The following is a 16187-nucleotide window of genomic DNA, read 5'->3' as shown; positions in this document are numbered from 1 at the left end:
CCATGTGTGCGCATGCCCAGCTAGCTCCACCTCATAGAAAGCCGGTTTCACCCAACATCTGAGTGGGACGGGTACGGAGTCCCAGCTCTGCGAAACAAGCGAACGGCTCCTATTCCAACCAGGTACAGCCCGACACCAAGGGCCTGGGACCCTCTGTGCACATGCCCAGCTAGCTCCACCTCCTAGAAAGCCGGTTTCACCCCTCATCTGAGCAGGACGGGCACGGAGGCCCAACTCTGGAAAAACAAGCGAACGGCTCTAATTCCAACCAGGTACAGCCCGCCACCAAAGGCCTGGGACCCTCTGTGCGCATGCCCAGCTATCTACAGCACTTAGAAAGCCGGATTCACCCCTCATCTGCCCGGGACGGGCACGGAGGCCGAGCTCTGGGCAACCAAGCGAAGAGCTCCTATTCCAACCAGGTACAGCCCGCCCAGAAGGGCCTGGGAACCTCTGTGTGCATGCCCAGCTAGCTCCACCTCCTAGAAAGCCGGTTTCACCCCTCATCTGAGCAGGACGGGCACGGAGGCCCAGCTCTGGGCAAATAAGCGAACGGCTCCTATTCCAACCAGGTACAGCCCGCCCCCAAGGGCCTGGGACCCTCTGTGCGCATGCCCAGCTAGCTCCACCTCCTAGAAAGCTGGTTTTACCCCTCATCTCCGCAGGACGGGCACGGAGGCCCAGCTCTGGGCAACCAACTGAACGGCTCCTACTCCAAACTGGTACAGCCCGCCCCCAAGGGCCTGGGACCCTCTGTGCGCATGCCCAGCTAGCTCCACCTCCTAGAGAGCCGGTTTCACCCCTCATCTGAGCAGGAGTGGGCACGGAGGGCCAGCTCTGGGCAAACAAGCGAACGGCTCCTTTTCCAACCAGGTACAGCCCGCCACCAAGGGCCTGGGACCCTCTGGGCGCATGCCCAGCTAGGTCCACCTCTTAGAAAGGCGGATTCACCCCTCATCTGCCTGGGACGGGCACGGAGGCCCAGCTCTGCGCAACCAAGCGAACGGCTCCTATTCCAACCAAGTACAGCCCGCCACCAAGGGCCTCGGACCCTCTGTGCGCATGCCCAGCTAGCTCCACCTCCTAGAAAGCTGGTTTTACCCCTCGTCTGCGTGGGACGGGCACGGAGGCCCAGCTCTTGGCAACCAAGTAAACGGCTCCTATTCCAACCAGGTACAGCCCGCCCCCAATGGCCTGCGACCCTCTGTGCGCATGCCCAGCTAGCTCCACCTCCTAGAATGCCGGTTTCACCCCTTGACTGAGCAGGACGGGCACGGAGGTCCAGCTCTGGGCAAAGAAGCGAACGGTTCCTATTCCAACCAGGTACAGCCCGCCACCAAGGGCCTGGGACCCTCTGTGCGCATGCCCAGCTAGCTCCACCTCTTAGAAAGCCGGATTCACCCCTCATCTGCCCGGGACGGGCACGGAGGCCCAGCTCTGGGCAACCAAGCGAACGACTCCTATTCCCAGCAGGTACAGCCCGCCACCAAGGGCCTGGGACCCTCTGTGCGCATGCCCAGCTAGCTCTACCGCCTAGAGAGCCGATTTCACCCCTTATCTGAGCGGGACGGGAACTGAGGCCCAGCTCTGGACAAACAAGCGAACGGCTCTAATTCCAACCAGGTACAGCCCGCCACCAAGGGCCTGCGAAACTCTGTGCGCATGCCCAGCTAGCGCCACCTCTTAAAAAGCCGGATTCAGACCTCATATGGCCAGTACGGGCACGGAAGCCCCGCTCTGGGCAACCAAGTGAATGGCTCCTATTCCAACCAGGTACAGCCTGCTGCCAAGTGCCTGGGACCATCTGTGCGCATGCCCAGCTTGCTCCACCTCATAGAAAGCCGGATTCACCCCTCATCTGCCCGGGACGGGCAAGGAGGCCCAGCTCTGGGAAACAAGCGAACGGCTCCTATTCCAACCAGGTACAGCCCGCCACCAAGGGCCTGGGACCCTCTGTGCGCATGCCCAGCTAGCTCCACCTCCTAGAAAGCTGGTTTTACACCTCGTCTGCGCGGGACGGGCACGGAGTTCCAGCTCTGGGCAACCAAGTGAACGGCTCCTATTCCAGCCAGGTACAGCCCGCCCCCAAAGGCCTGGGACCCTCTGTGCGCATGCCCAGCTAGCTCCACCTCCTAGAAAGCCGGTTTCACCACTCTTCTGAGCAGGACGGGCACGGAGGCCCAACTCTGGGCAAACAAGCGAAGGCTCATATTCCAACCAGGTACAGCCGGCCACCAAGGGCCTGGGACCCTCTGTGCGCATGCCTAGCTAGCTACACCTCTTAGAAAGCCGGATTCACCCCTCATCTGCCCGGGGCGGGCACGGAGGCCGAGCTCTGGGCAACCAAGCGAACAGCTCCTATTCCAACCAGGTACAGCCCGCCACCAATGGCCTGGGATGCTCTGTGCGCATTCCCAGCTAGCTCCACCTCCCAGAAAGCCGGTTTCCCCCCTCATCTGTGCAGGACAGGCACGGAGGCCCAGCTCTGGGCAAACAAGCGAACGGCTCCTATTCCAGCCAGGTACAGCCAGCCCCCAAGGGCCTGGGACCCTCTGTGCGCATGCTCAGCTAGCTCCACCTCCTAGAAAGCTGGTTTTAACCCTCGTCTGCGCGGGACGGGCACGGAGTTCCACCTCTGGGCAACCAAGTGAACGGCACCTATTCCAACCAGGTACAGCCCGCCCCCAAGTGCCTGGGACCCTCTGTGCGCATGCCCAGCTAGCTCCACCTCCTAAAAAGCTGGTTTTACCCCTCATCTGCACGGGACGGGCACGGAGGCCCAGCTCTGCGCAAACAAGCGAACGGCTCCTATTCCAGCCAGGTACAGCCCGCCCCCAAGTGCCTGGGACCCTCTGTGCGCATGCCCAGCTAGCTCCACCTCCTAGAAAGCTGGTTTTACCCCTCATCTGCACGGGACGGGCACGGAGGCCCAGCTCTGGGAAACAAGCGAACGGCTCCTATTCCAGCCAGGTACAGCCCGCCCCCAAGGGCCTGGGACCCTCTGTGCGCATGCCCAGCTAGCTCCACCTCCTAGAAAGCCGGTTTCACCCCTCATCTGAGCAGGACGGGCACGGAGGCCCAGCTCTGGGCAAACAAGCTAACGGCTCCTATTCCAACCAGGTACAGCCGGCCACCAAGGGCCTGCGACCCTCTGTGCGCATGCCCAGCTAGCTCCACCACTTAGAAAGCCGGATTCACCCCTCATCTGCCCGGGATGGGCAAGGAGGCCCAGCTCTGGGCAACCAAGCGAACGGCTCCTATTCCAACCAGGTACAGCCCGCCGCCAAAGGCCTGGGACCCTCTGTGCGCATGCCCAGCTAGCTCCACCTCCTAGAAAGCCGGTTTCAACACTCATCTGAGCAGGACGGGCACGGAGGCCCAACTCTGGGCACACAAGCGAACGGCTCCTATTCCAACCAGGTACAGCCCGCCAACAAGGGCCTGGTACCTTCTGTGCGCATGCCCAGCTAGCTACACCTCTTAGAAAGCCGGATTCACCCCTCATCTGCCCGGGGCGGGTACGGAGGCCGAGCTCTGGGCAACCAAGCGAACAGCTCCTATTCCAACCAGGTACAGCCCGCCACCAAGGGCCTGGGACGCTCTGTGCGCATTCCCAGTAGCTCCACCTCCTAGAAAGCCGGTTTCCCCCCTCATCTGAGCAGGACAGGCACGGAGGCCCAGCTCTGGGCAAACAAGCGAACGGCTCCTATTCCAACCAGGTACAGCACGCCACCAAGGGCCTGGGAACCTCTGTGCGCATGCCCTGCTAGCTCCACCTCCTACAAAGCTGGTTTTACCCCTCGTCTGCGCGGGACGGGCACGGAGTTCCAGCTCTGGGCAACGAAGTGAACGGCTCCTATTCCAACCAGGTACAGCCCGCCCCCAAGGGCCTGGGACCCTCTGTGCGCATGCACAGCTAGCTCCACCTCCTAGAAAGCTGGTTTTACCCCTCATCTGCGCGGGACGGGCACGGAGGCCCAGCTCTGGGCAAACAAGCGAACGGCTCCTATTCCAGCCAGGTACAGCCCGCCCCCAAGGGCCTGGGACCCTCTGTGCGCATGCCCAGCTAGCTCCACCTCCTAGAAAGCCGGTTTCACCCCTCATCTGAGCAGGACGGGCACGGAGGCCCAGCTCTGGGCAAACAAGCGAACGACTCCTATTCCAACCAGGTACAGCCCGCCCCCAAGGGCCTGGGACCCTCTGTGCGCATGCCCAGCTAGGTCCACCTCCTAGAAAGCTGGTTTTACCCCTCGTCTGCGCGGGACGGGCACGGAGGCCCAGCTCTGGGCAACCAAGTGAACGGCTCCTACTCCAAACTGGTACAGCCCGCCCCCAAGGGCCTGGGACCCTCTGTGCGCATGCCCAGCTAGCTCCACCTCCTAGAAAGCCGGTTTCACCCCTCATCTGATCAGGACGGGCACGGAGGCCCAGCTCTGGGCAAACAAGCTAACGGCTCCTATTCCAACCAGGTACAGCCCGCCCCCAAGGGCCTGGGACCCTCTGTGCGCATGCCCAGCTAGCTACACCTCTTAGAAAGCCGGATTCACCCCTCATCTGCCCGGGGCGGGCACGGAGGCCGAGCTCTGGGCAACCAAGCGAACAGCTCCTATTCCAACCAGGTACAGCCCGCCACCAAGGGCCTGGGACGCTCTGTGCGCATTCCCAGCTAGCTCCACCTCCTAGAAAGTCGGTTTTCCCCCTCATCTGAGCAGGACAGGCACGGAGGCCCAGCTCTGGGCAAACAAGCGAACGGCTCCTATTCCAACCAGGTACAGCCCACCACCAAGGGCCTGGGACCCTCTGTGCGCATGCCCAGCTAGCTCCACCTCCTAGAAAGCTGGTTTTACCCCTCGTCTGCGCGGGACGGGCACGGAGTTCCAGCTCTGGGCAACCAAGTGAACGGCTCCTATTCCAACCAGGTACAGCCCGCCCCCAATGGCCTGGGACCCTCTGTGCGCATGCACAGCTAGCTCCACCTCCTAGAAAGCTGGTTTTACCCCTCATCTGCGCGGGACGGGCACGGAGGCCCAGCTCTGGGCAAACAAGCGAACGGCTCCTATTCCAGCCAGGTACAGCCCGCCCCCAAGGGCCTGGGACCCTCTGTGCGCATGCCCAGCTAGCTCCACCTCCTAGAAAGCCGGTCTCACCCCTCATCTGAGCAGGACGGGCACGGAGGCCCAGCTCTGGGCAAACAAGCTAACGGCTCCTATTCCAACCAGGTACAGCCCGCCACCAAGGGCCTGGGACCCTCTGTGAGCATGCCCAGCTAGCTCCACCTCATAGAAAGCCGATTTCACCCCTCATCTGAGCAGGACGGGCACGGAGGCCCAGCTCTGGGCAAACAAGCGAACGACTCCTATTCCAACCAGGTACAGCCCGCCACCAAGGGCCTGGGACCCTCTGTGCGCATGCCCAGCTAGCTCCACCACTTAGAAAGCCGGATTCACCCCTCATCTGCCCGGGACGGGCACGGAGGTCCAGCTCTGGGCAACCAAGCGAACGGCTCCTATTCCAACCAGGTACAGCCCGCCCCCAAGTGCCTGGGACCCTCTGTGCGCATGCCCAGCTAGCTCCACCTCCTAGAAAGCTGGTTTTACCCCTCATCTGCGTGGGACGGGCACGGAGGCCCAGCTCTGGGCAAACAATCGAAGGGCTCCTATTCCAACCAGGTACAGCCCGCCCCTAAGGGCCTGGGACCCTCTGTGCGCATGCCCAGTTAGCTCCAACTCCTAGAAAGCCGGTTTCACCCCTCATCTGCGCAGGACGGGCACGGAGGCCCAGCTCTGGTCAACGAAGTGAACGGTTCCTATTCCAACCAGGTACAGCCTGCCACCAAGGGCCTGGGACCCTCTGTGCGCATGCCCAGCTAGCTCCACCTCTTAGAAAACCGGATTCACCCCTCATCTGCCTGGGACAGGCACGGAGGCCCAGCTCTGGGCAACCAAGCGAACGGCTCCTATTCCAACCAGGTACAGCCCACCACCAAGGGCCTGGGACCCTCTGTGCGCATGCACAGCTAGCTCCACCTCCTAGAAAGCTGGTTGTACCCCTCGTCTGCGCGGGACGGGCTCGGAGGCCCAGCTCTGGGCAAAGAAGCGAACGGCTCCTATTCCAACCAGGTACAGCCCGCCCCCAAGGGCCTGGGACCCTCTGTGCGCATGCCCAGCTAGCTTCACCTCCAGAAAGCCGGTTTCACCCCTCATCTGAGCAGGACGGGCACGGAGGCCCAGCTCTGGGCAAACAAGCTAACGGCTCTATTCCAACCAGGTACAGCCCACCCCCAAGGGCCTGGGACCCTCTGTGCGCATGCCCAGCTAGCTCCACCTCCTAAAAAGCCGGTTTCACCCCTCCTCTGCGCGGGACGGGCACGGAGGCCCAGCTCTGGGCAAACAAGCGAACGGCTCCTATTCCAGCCAGGTACAGCCCGCCCCCTAGGGCCTGGGACCCTCTGTGCGCATGCCCAGCTAGCTCCACCTCCTAGAAAGCTGGTTTTACCCCTCGTCTGCGTGGGACAGGCATGGAGGCCCAGCTCTGGGCAACGAAGCGAACGGCTCCTATTCCAACTAGGTACAGCCCAACCCAAGTGCCTGGGACCCTCTCTGCGCATGCACAGCTAGCTCCATCGACATTCCCAACTCCTCCCTCAGTGCCAGGGACTCTCCTGGAGCCGCGGCCGCTAATGCAGCCGCGAAATATTTTCCTCCTACATATGCCTTAGGAATCATAAGCTACCTTCTTAGGTGGAAACTTCTTTAGTTTAACTCTGTCACTAGAAACACAGTAGCCAATAATGCATATGACTATCTTAACTCACACTGCACATCAAGCAGAATAGTAACAGTGAATGTTAAGGACTAAACCACAGTTTTCACAATGGTAAAGCAACGCAAAAGCCCACCAAACTTTCATATTGAAGAGTCTAGCCCAGATGACACCAACAGTACTGCAGTGTTAGACAACCTCTCTGACAATGAATTCAGGAGGGAGCTACTTAGGATGCTTAGGGAACTAAAAGAATCAATGGAATGCAATGCCAATAGAAGACAAGAGGATTTGAAGGCAGAAATGAGGAAAATGCAATCAGAAATGTCAGACCTGAAAAATCTCGTAGGCGAATTGAAAAACTCATTGGAAGGCCTCAGCAGCAGAGTAACAGCTGCTGAGAACAGAATCAGTGAGCTCGAAGATGAAGTTCAGAGACTCTCCAGAAAAGAGCAGAAAATGGAAAAGAGACTCACAATTCGGGAACAGATGGCAAGAGAATATCTTGATAAAGCCAAGAGGGGTAACATAAGCATTATTGGAGTCCCAGAGGTACAGGAAGCAAACCTTGATGAAGAAGAAACTGTCAAAGACATCATTGCTACAACGTTTCCAGAGCTGAAGAAAACTTGTGACCATATTCAGGAGGCCCGAAGGGTACCAGCTAGAAGAAATTCGAATAAAAATACCCCAAGACACATTCTGATCAAAATGACCAAAACCTTAGACAGAGACAAAATTCTGAAAGCAGCAAGATCGAAGAAAGAAATCTCTTACAACGGAGCATCCTTAAAATTCACAGCTGATTTTTCTGATGAAACCCTTATGGCCTGAAAACAGTGGTGGGACATAGTGAAAAAACTCAATGAAATAAATGCCTCCCCCAAAATACTTTACCCAGCGAGACTCTCATTCATAATAGAAGGAACAACACACAGTTTCACAGACAAACAACAGCTCAGGAACTTCATAGACTCAAAACCGTGGTTACAAGAACAACTAAATGGGCTACATTAAGGCAAGAAATGCCCCTCAAATACACCAAATTTCAACAGAACAATGGGACAAAATCCCATAACAATAATCTCTCTCAATGTCAATGGGCTAAACGCACCAATTAAAAGACATAGAGTGGCAGGATGGATTAGAAAATTGTACCCAACATTCTGCTGCCTGCAAGAAACACATCTCAATAGTCAAAGCAAACACAGACTCAGAGTCAAAGGCTGGAAAACAATCCTACAGGCAAACAGCTCTCATAAAAAAGCTGGGGTAGCCATCCTAATATCAGACCACATTGATTTCAGAGTGAGGAAGGTCATAAGAGACAGTGAAGGCCATTTCTTATTGATCGAAGAATCTGTACAACAGGAAGAACTTACAATAATAAATGTATATGCACCTAATGAGAGACCAGCAAAGTACTTAAAACAACTACTCATAGATTTGGATAAAGACATCAACAACAACACAATACTAGTGGGAGACTTCAACACTGCTTTTTCACCTCTTGATAGATCAACCAGACTCAAGCTTAGCAAGGACATACTTCATCTGAGGGAAACAATGGAAGAAAGGACTTAGTAGATATATACAGGGCACTTCATCCACAAAAAGCTGAATACACATTCTTCTCAACCGCACATGGAACATTCTCCAAGATAGACCACATGCTGAGCCACAAAAAATGCCTCCAAAAAATTAAGAAGATAGAGATGAGCGATAGCACAGCGGGTAGCGCGTTCGCCTTACACGCGGCCAACATGGCCGACCCGAGTTCGATTCCTCCGCCCCTCTCGGAGAGCCCGGCAAGCTACCGAGAGTATTCGATATGCCAGACACAGTAACAACAAAGTCTCCAATGGAGACGTTACTGGGCCCGCTCGAGCAAATCGACGATCAACGGGAGGGCCTTTACCTTTACCTTTAGAGATTGTATCGACAATCTTCTCAGACCAAATTAGAAGTAAATCACATACAAAAACAGAAAACTAAATCAAACACCTGGAAATTAAACAGTGCTCTACTGAACAACGAGTGGCTTAGACAGGAAATGAAAGAGGACATCAAAAGATTCCTGGAAACGAATGAAAATTAGGACACGAGTTACAAAAACTTATGGGACACAGCAAAAGCTGTGTTAAGAGGAAAGTTTATAGCTCTACAAGCATTCCTCAGGAAGGAGGAGCGAGCACACATAAGTAACCTAACCTCACAGCTTAAGAGCTTGGAGAAGGACCAAAAAAAGGAGCACAACCCGAACAGGAGAAAGGAAATAATAAAACTCAGAGCAGAGATTAACGAGATGGAAACCCAAAAAACAATCCGAAAGATCAGTGAAACCAAGAGCTGGTTCTTCAAGAAAATTAACAAGATTGATAAGCCTCTAGCAAAACTTACAAAGAAAGGGAGAGAGAAAACCCTAATAAACCGAATCAGAAATGAAAATGGGGTCATTACAACAGAAACTACAGAAATTCAAAGGATCCTCAGGGAGTACTTTGAGAAACTGTATGCCACGGAACATCAAAACCTCGAGGAAATGGATAAATTCCTAGACTCCTACAGACTCCCAAGGCTGAACCAAGAAGACCTGGAATACCTGAACAGACCTATCACCATCAAGGAAATTGAAATGGTAATAAAAAGTCTCCCCAAGCACAAAAGTCCTGGTCCGGATGGATTCACTAGTGAATTCTTACAAATCTTTAAAGAGGATTTACTCCCAATCCTCTTTAAGCTTTTCCACGAAATTGAAATATCAAAAACGCTTCCAAACAGTTTCTATGAAGCAAATATCACACTGATAACAAAAGCAGACAGAGATACCACAAAGAAAGAGAATTACAGACCGATATCCCTGATGAATACAGATGCAAAGATCCTCAACAAACTACTAGCAAATAGAATCCAACTACTCATCAAAAAGATCATACACCATGACCAAGTAGGATTCATCCCAGGCATGCAAGGATGGTTTAACATTCGAAAATCAATCAACATAATTCATCATATCAACAAAAGGAAAGATAAAAAGCATATGATTATATCAATAGATGCAGAGAAAGCATTTCACAAGATCCAGCACCCCTTTATGATGAAAACCCTAGCCAAAATGGGTATAGAGGGGACCTACCTCAACATAATTAAAGCCATCTACCACAAGCCTACAGCAAGCATCATCCTCAATGGGGAAAAACTGAGAGCCTTCCCTCTAAGATCAGGGACGAGACAAGGATGCCCACTCTCTCCACTGCTGTTCAATATAGTACTGCAAATACTTGCAATAGTAATTAGGCAAGAAAAATATATTAAGGGCATTCAGGTAGGAAAGGAAGAAATCAAGCTCTCACTATTCGCAGATGATATGATACTATACTTAGAGAACCCAGTAACCTCCACCAAAAAACTCCTAGAAACAATAGACTCGTATAGTAAAGTTGCAGGCTATAAAATCAATACCCAAAAGTCCATGGCATTCCTATATGCAAACAGTGAGAGAGAAGAAAGCAACATGAAAAAAACAATCCCGTTCACAATTGTGCCCCAGAAAATCAAGTGCTTAGGAATCAGCTTAACTAAGGAAGTAAAGGACCTGTACAAAGAAAACTACAAAACGCTACTTCAGGAAATAAAAGAGGACATGAGGAAATGGAAAGATATCCCCTGCTCATGGGTCGGGAGACTTAACATTGTCAAAATGGCAATACTACCGAAAGCATTGTATAAATTCAATGCAATCCCTATAAGGATACCCACGACATTCCTCAAATAAATGGAGGAAACACTCCTGAAATTTATATGGAACAATAAGCCCCCACGAATAGCTAAAGCAATTCTTGGGAAAAAGAAAATGGGAGGAATCAACCTCCCAAACTTCAAACTGTACTACAAAGCAGTAATAATTAAAACAGCATGGTACTGGAACAAAGGCAGAACTGCAGACCAATGGAACAGGGTTGAATACACTGACATCTCCCCTCAATCATATGATCATCTAATCTTTGATAAAGGTGCAAGTAATGTGAAGTGGAGTAAGGAAAGCCTCTTTAACAAATTGTGCTGGCATCACTGGATGGCTACATGCAAAAAAATGGGCTCAGAACTCTGCCTAATACCGTGTACAAAAGTAAGATCAAAATGGATTAAAGACCTCAACATCAGACCAGAAGCCATAAGGTACATTGAAGACAAAGGTGGCAAAACCCTCCATGACATTGAAGCTAATGGTATCTTCAAAGATGCCACGCCACTGGCCGAGCAAGTGAAAACAGAGATAGATAAACGGGACTATCTTAAACTAAGAAGCTTCTGCACCTCCAAAGAAACAGTGACCAAAATACAAAGACAGTCTACAGAATGGGAAAGGATATTCGCCGAATACACATCTGACAAGGGGTTGATATCCAGGATATACAAAATACTGGTTAAACTCCACAAGAAGAAAACATCCAACCCCATCGAAAAATGGGGCAATGAAATGAACAGAAACTTTCTCAAAGAAGAAATCCGAATGGCAAAAAAGCACATGAGAAAATGCTCTACATCATTAATCATCAGGGAGATGCAGATCAAAACCACAATGAGATATCATCTCACACCTCGGATACTGGCCCACATTCAAAAGAACAAAAGCAACTGATGCTGTCGCGGATGTGGCGAGAAAGGGACACTCCTTCACTGTTGGTGGGAATGTCGACTGGTTCAGCCCTTCTGGAAAACAGTATGGACGGTTCTCAAAAAATTAGAAATTGAGCTCCCATTTGACCCAGCAATACCACTCCTGGGAATATATCCCAGAGAGGCAAAAATGTATAGTCAAAGTGACATCTGCACTTGTTTGTTCATTGCAGCACTCTTTACAATAGCCAGAAACTGGAAGAAACCTGAATGCCCAAGAACAGATGACTGGTTAAAGAAACTTTGGTACATCTACACAATGGAGTACTATGTAGCTCTTAGAAAAGATGAAGTCATGAAATTTACATACAAGTGGTACAACATGGAAAGTATCATGCTAAGCGGAATGAGTCGGAAAGAGAGGGATAGACATAGAAAGATTGCATTCATCTGGGGGATATAAAGTAACAAAATATGAGATTAATACCCAAGAATAGCTGAAATCAGCACCAGGAGGATTACTCCATAGCTTAGTGGCCAGTCGGGCATTCTAGAGGAAAGGGCAGCTCAGACAGAGAAGGGAACACCAAATAAAGGGTGTTTGGAGGACCCTCCCAGGAGGGGAGATACATGTCGAAAGTGGACTATGGACTGAACATGTTTGCCACTCTATGCCTCTTTTGCAGACCACAACACCCAAAAGGAGAGAGAGAACACAGGGGATTTCCCTGCCACAGAGGCAGGGGGGATGGGGGGTTAGGGTTGGGGGGGATATTATCCATGGTGGTGGAAAATGGGCACTGGTGGAGGGATGGGTATCTGATCATTGTATAATCAAACCCAAGCACAAAAAATTGTAAATCTACAACTGTACCTCATGGTGTTTCACTAATAAAAAAAACATTTAAAAATTTAAAAAAAGACCACACCTTCTACAAGATCATTGTCGGTGATTTTAATGCCAAGATAGGACCGAGGGAATATGTAGTTAAATGAAATATATGAATCTTTGAGTATTTTTATCCTTTTTTATCCATGTTTTCCTACAGTTTGGGATTCTATATCATAACATCTTTAATTATGGGCATTGTAAATCTTTTAAAATACATGTAATGCTTTTGATAGAGTATTGCAGAGTACAGCTTAAGGTATAGTAATTGAGAAAATTATTATCAAACTTCTTTCCAAAATTCTTGGTAGATCAAGCTATATTAAGTTCGATAAAACAAGGAAGTTAAAACCTGTGGGATATGACTCTAAGGAAAGAATATAAGTGTGCATTTTAAGTAAGAAGAATGATGGATTCAGATATCATTGATGGAAAAAGGGAAAGAATCCTGTTAGAGTAAAACTGGTTTTGAAGAACAGGACAGAATGACTATAAAATATGCATAAGTGTGAGGTGGTGTTTTAAGAAAGAAATTGTGATTAAACACTATATTTTTATTTAAAAAAACCCTTTAAATTATATCTGCAGAATTGTTCTACTATCCAGACTTCTATTACAGTGCTCTTAGACATTGGAAATTGAGGTTTTCAATATGGGACTAAACAAGACTAGCTAAGATGTTGTCAAACTGTGTGTTCTGCCTCTGCAGACCTTGGTGCCTAACTAGAACTGTTAGAATGAGCCCTTGGAGACTCACCCACAAGCGGGGAGGAGCACAGACCCCATGAAAATGGGCGAGCCATGACTTGTGAGTCCAAACTGGTCAGGGCAGGGTTAACGTTTCTTCCGCTGTGGCCCTTTAGCTCTTAGGGTCACATAGAAGCAATCCTCCCTTTCTCACAGATCCCTAATCAAGCTCAGCTTTGGAATACAGACATTCTCTCACATCCCCCATCACTCCAGGTGCAAGGGGCTGTAGCTCCTGGTGCCAGGCTGCTCGGCCTTGCATTCCTCTCTGGAGGCTGCGACCCTTGGGCTTGCAGATGTGACAGAACAAAGTAGTCTTGATGTCCTGATGTCCCTCCTGTAACCCCTTTTCCCCGTTAATGCTTTCTTGTACTGAGTGCATTATATGTGTGTACGTAGGATAGTAAATAAAAGAGACCGTGGGACGCTTCTTCGCAGCTGCCCTGCCAGAGTGAGCTAGCAGCCCTCCAGCCATTTTTAGAATTCTTCTCGAGGTTCTATCTCTGCACTCCCGATGGAAAGAATATTCACACAACACTTTATTTTATTTTATTTATTTCGTGTTTACTTGTATTTTTCCACTAATACTGCTATATAATAAACTTGTTGGCAGCTGTGTTTGACTCATGCCTGGTTTTTGAAGTCGTCATTAACTTAGCAAATTTAATATAAAATTTTTGTTTAAAATATTACTTAAATTCTCTTTTAGTTTGATCATTTATATTACTTTTGAGTGGATAATTTATTGTATCTACTTTACAGAATCTCACAAAAGAACATTCAGTATCAACTTTTAATTTTTATATATATAAATTAATTTGATTTGTCAATATTTTCCTAGGATGCATCTACCAGAGCGATCTTTAACCACAGAGCCAGGATTAATCCCTCAGTAGTGCCAGATATGGCTCAAAACCAAAACAAAAGGCCCATAAAAGAAGATAACTAGTGAACAAGGCTTCTATTCTGTAGTAGAGACACCAAGAGGTTAAACTCTGAGAGCCCAGAGGCTTTCCCTGCAGTGTGGAGACCGGGTGCAGGGGGCGCCAAGTCCCAGGAGCACTGAGTCCAGGCTAGAAAGGGCGCAGAGGTAAGAGGGGTTTCTCTTCAAAATTAGGAATACTATATAAGATAAATCTAATCATGAACAGCTTTGTAAGGGTCTAACCCACAGTGATTTAATAACAAACATATAATAATTATTAAAAAAATTTAAAAACCAGAAACATAAATGTTGATTTCTTGAGAAAACAAAAATAAAAATACTTATAGGACACAGAAGGTTAATTTGTGCGAACTTATCACTTACCAACTGGCCCCCTGGTGCCATGTAATCCCATCAACGGCCAAGATCCAGAGATATAAAACCCAGCTCCCGGAAGCACGTGGCCCACATTTGGTGGGTGTGACCCCTGCCTACTGCATTTGTGGCCGCGTGACATCTTATCTCATTCTTACTTTGGACAAACCGGCAGGCTACCCAATGTAACATGCCCACACGGCAGAGTCTGGCAAACTCCCCGTGGCATACTCAATATGCCATCAATGATGGGTCTCATTCTCCTAAGCCTGAAAGACCCTTGAATATGGCACTTTTTAAAAAATCTCAGGGCTAGCACAAATAAGACGTTACTGGGGCCTGCTCAAGACAATTGATGAATAACAGGATGGTCGTGATCGTGATCGTGATCACTTTGGAGGAACACTTAACATATTGATAAGGCAGTAAAACCTGTATGAAGGTGGTGTTTCTGGACTTCTTAATATCCCCAGTGGAAACCAGTGGAGCATTAGGATGGTTTTGTAGTCTCATTGTAGTATCCCTTGGGGGAGGTACAGGATGCCAAAATAACCTCAAAGTCCAAGTATGTCCAGATGTCTCCAGGCCATACAGATGTGGGGGCTCTGAGGTAAGGTCCTGACAGGGCTTGGCCCTCCTGAGAGAGAGCTCTGTGTGCACAGTGTTCTGAGACAGGGCAAGACTCATCTCAAACAAGGATCAAAACTTGCACCTCGTCACTCCCCTTGAGGATGAACCCGTTGGATTCCACCAGCCCCTTCTCAGGTTGGACCAGGCCTTCAGCTATGAGTTCTCCCTCCTCATGAATATGCAAATTATGCGAGGGACACTGAGTTAAAAACAGATGTTTCTGTGTCCTGAAAACATCACACAGCAGGCACACCCCCACCTTCAGAAGCCCGAGTCCATGGTCCTCACCATGGACTGGACCTGGAGAATTCTCTTCCTGGCGGCAGTGGCTGAAGGTAAGTATTCCCATGCCCTGGACTGAGGGAACGTGGCCAGTCAAGAGGAGTTCACACTCCTGTCTGCTGTCCACAGGTGTGAACTCCCAGGTACAGCTGGTGCAGTCAGGGGCTGAAGTGGGAAAACCTGGGACATCAGTGAAGATCTCCTGCAAGGCTTCCGGGTACACCTTCACCAGCTACAATATACATTGGGTGCAGCAGGCCCCGGGACAAGCGCTCGAGTGGATGGGAGGGATAAATCCTAGCAATGGTGTTACAAGCTACGCACAGAAGTTCCAGGGCAGAATCACACTCACTGCAGACAAGTCCAAAGACACAGCCTACATGGAGCTGAGCAGGCTGAACACTGAGGACACGGCCATGTATTTCTGTGTGAGAGACACAGTGTGAAAACCACATCGTGAGTGTGTCAGAAAACTGAGGGGGAGACAGCTGTGCCTGGTGAGGAGATGACAGGGACGCGGATCCTCCTGACTTCCTCCTCAGAGAGTCAGGGTTGAGACACGAATGGGGCTCACAGGACCAGGCTTCATCTTAGGGAAAGGCTCAGGATCTATCTCTGTTCGTCAGCAACAGCCAAGAGGAAAATGGCTTCTCTCTAGAACACTTGCAGTCACTGATAGATTCTTCTTGGATTGTACACTGGTGCCCTGTAGACACTAGTGGAAGAACCACTTGTAAGAATGTGCTGGGGACTTTGCAGGTCCGTGGACTGTTTCCTCTAGAACAGTCATCCATTCTGTTTCCTGCATGGCTGAGCTCCTTGTGCTTCAGTTCCCACAGGAGCTAATACATGTCAGTGTCGCTGCGACATTGCAGGTTTACCACAATGCTCCAGCCCCAGGAAAACCCTTGATTATTCAACATTTTGGGCGCATCATTTCACTTCTCAGCATCACAC

At 50.4% G+C, this 16187-nt stretch overlaps 1 gene segment (V, D, J or C); it reads left to right on the top strand.

Moving 5' to 3' along the window:
• LOC130023201 (immunoglobulin heavy variable 1-3-like) overlaps window positions 1–15676 on the top strand; it is a 133916-nt gene extending 118240 nt beyond the window's left edge. Inside the window, 2 exon segments of the V gene segment in view lie at window positions 15223–15283; window positions 15360–15676. Of these exon segments, the coding sequence occupies window positions 15226–15283; window positions 15360–15676 (375 nt within the window).
• The last annotated feature ends 511 nt before the right edge of the window (window positions 15677–16187 follow it).

The sequence above is a fragment of the Sorex fumeus genome, unplaced genomic scaffold (assembly GCF_029834395.1).
Source record: "Sorex fumeus unplaced genomic scaffold, SorFum_2.1 ptg000022l, whole genome shotgun sequence".
NCBI lineage: Eukaryota > Metazoa > Chordata > Mammalia > Eulipotyphla > Soricidae > Sorex > Sorex fumeus.
This window is presented reverse-complemented; position numbering and strand designations above follow the sequence as displayed.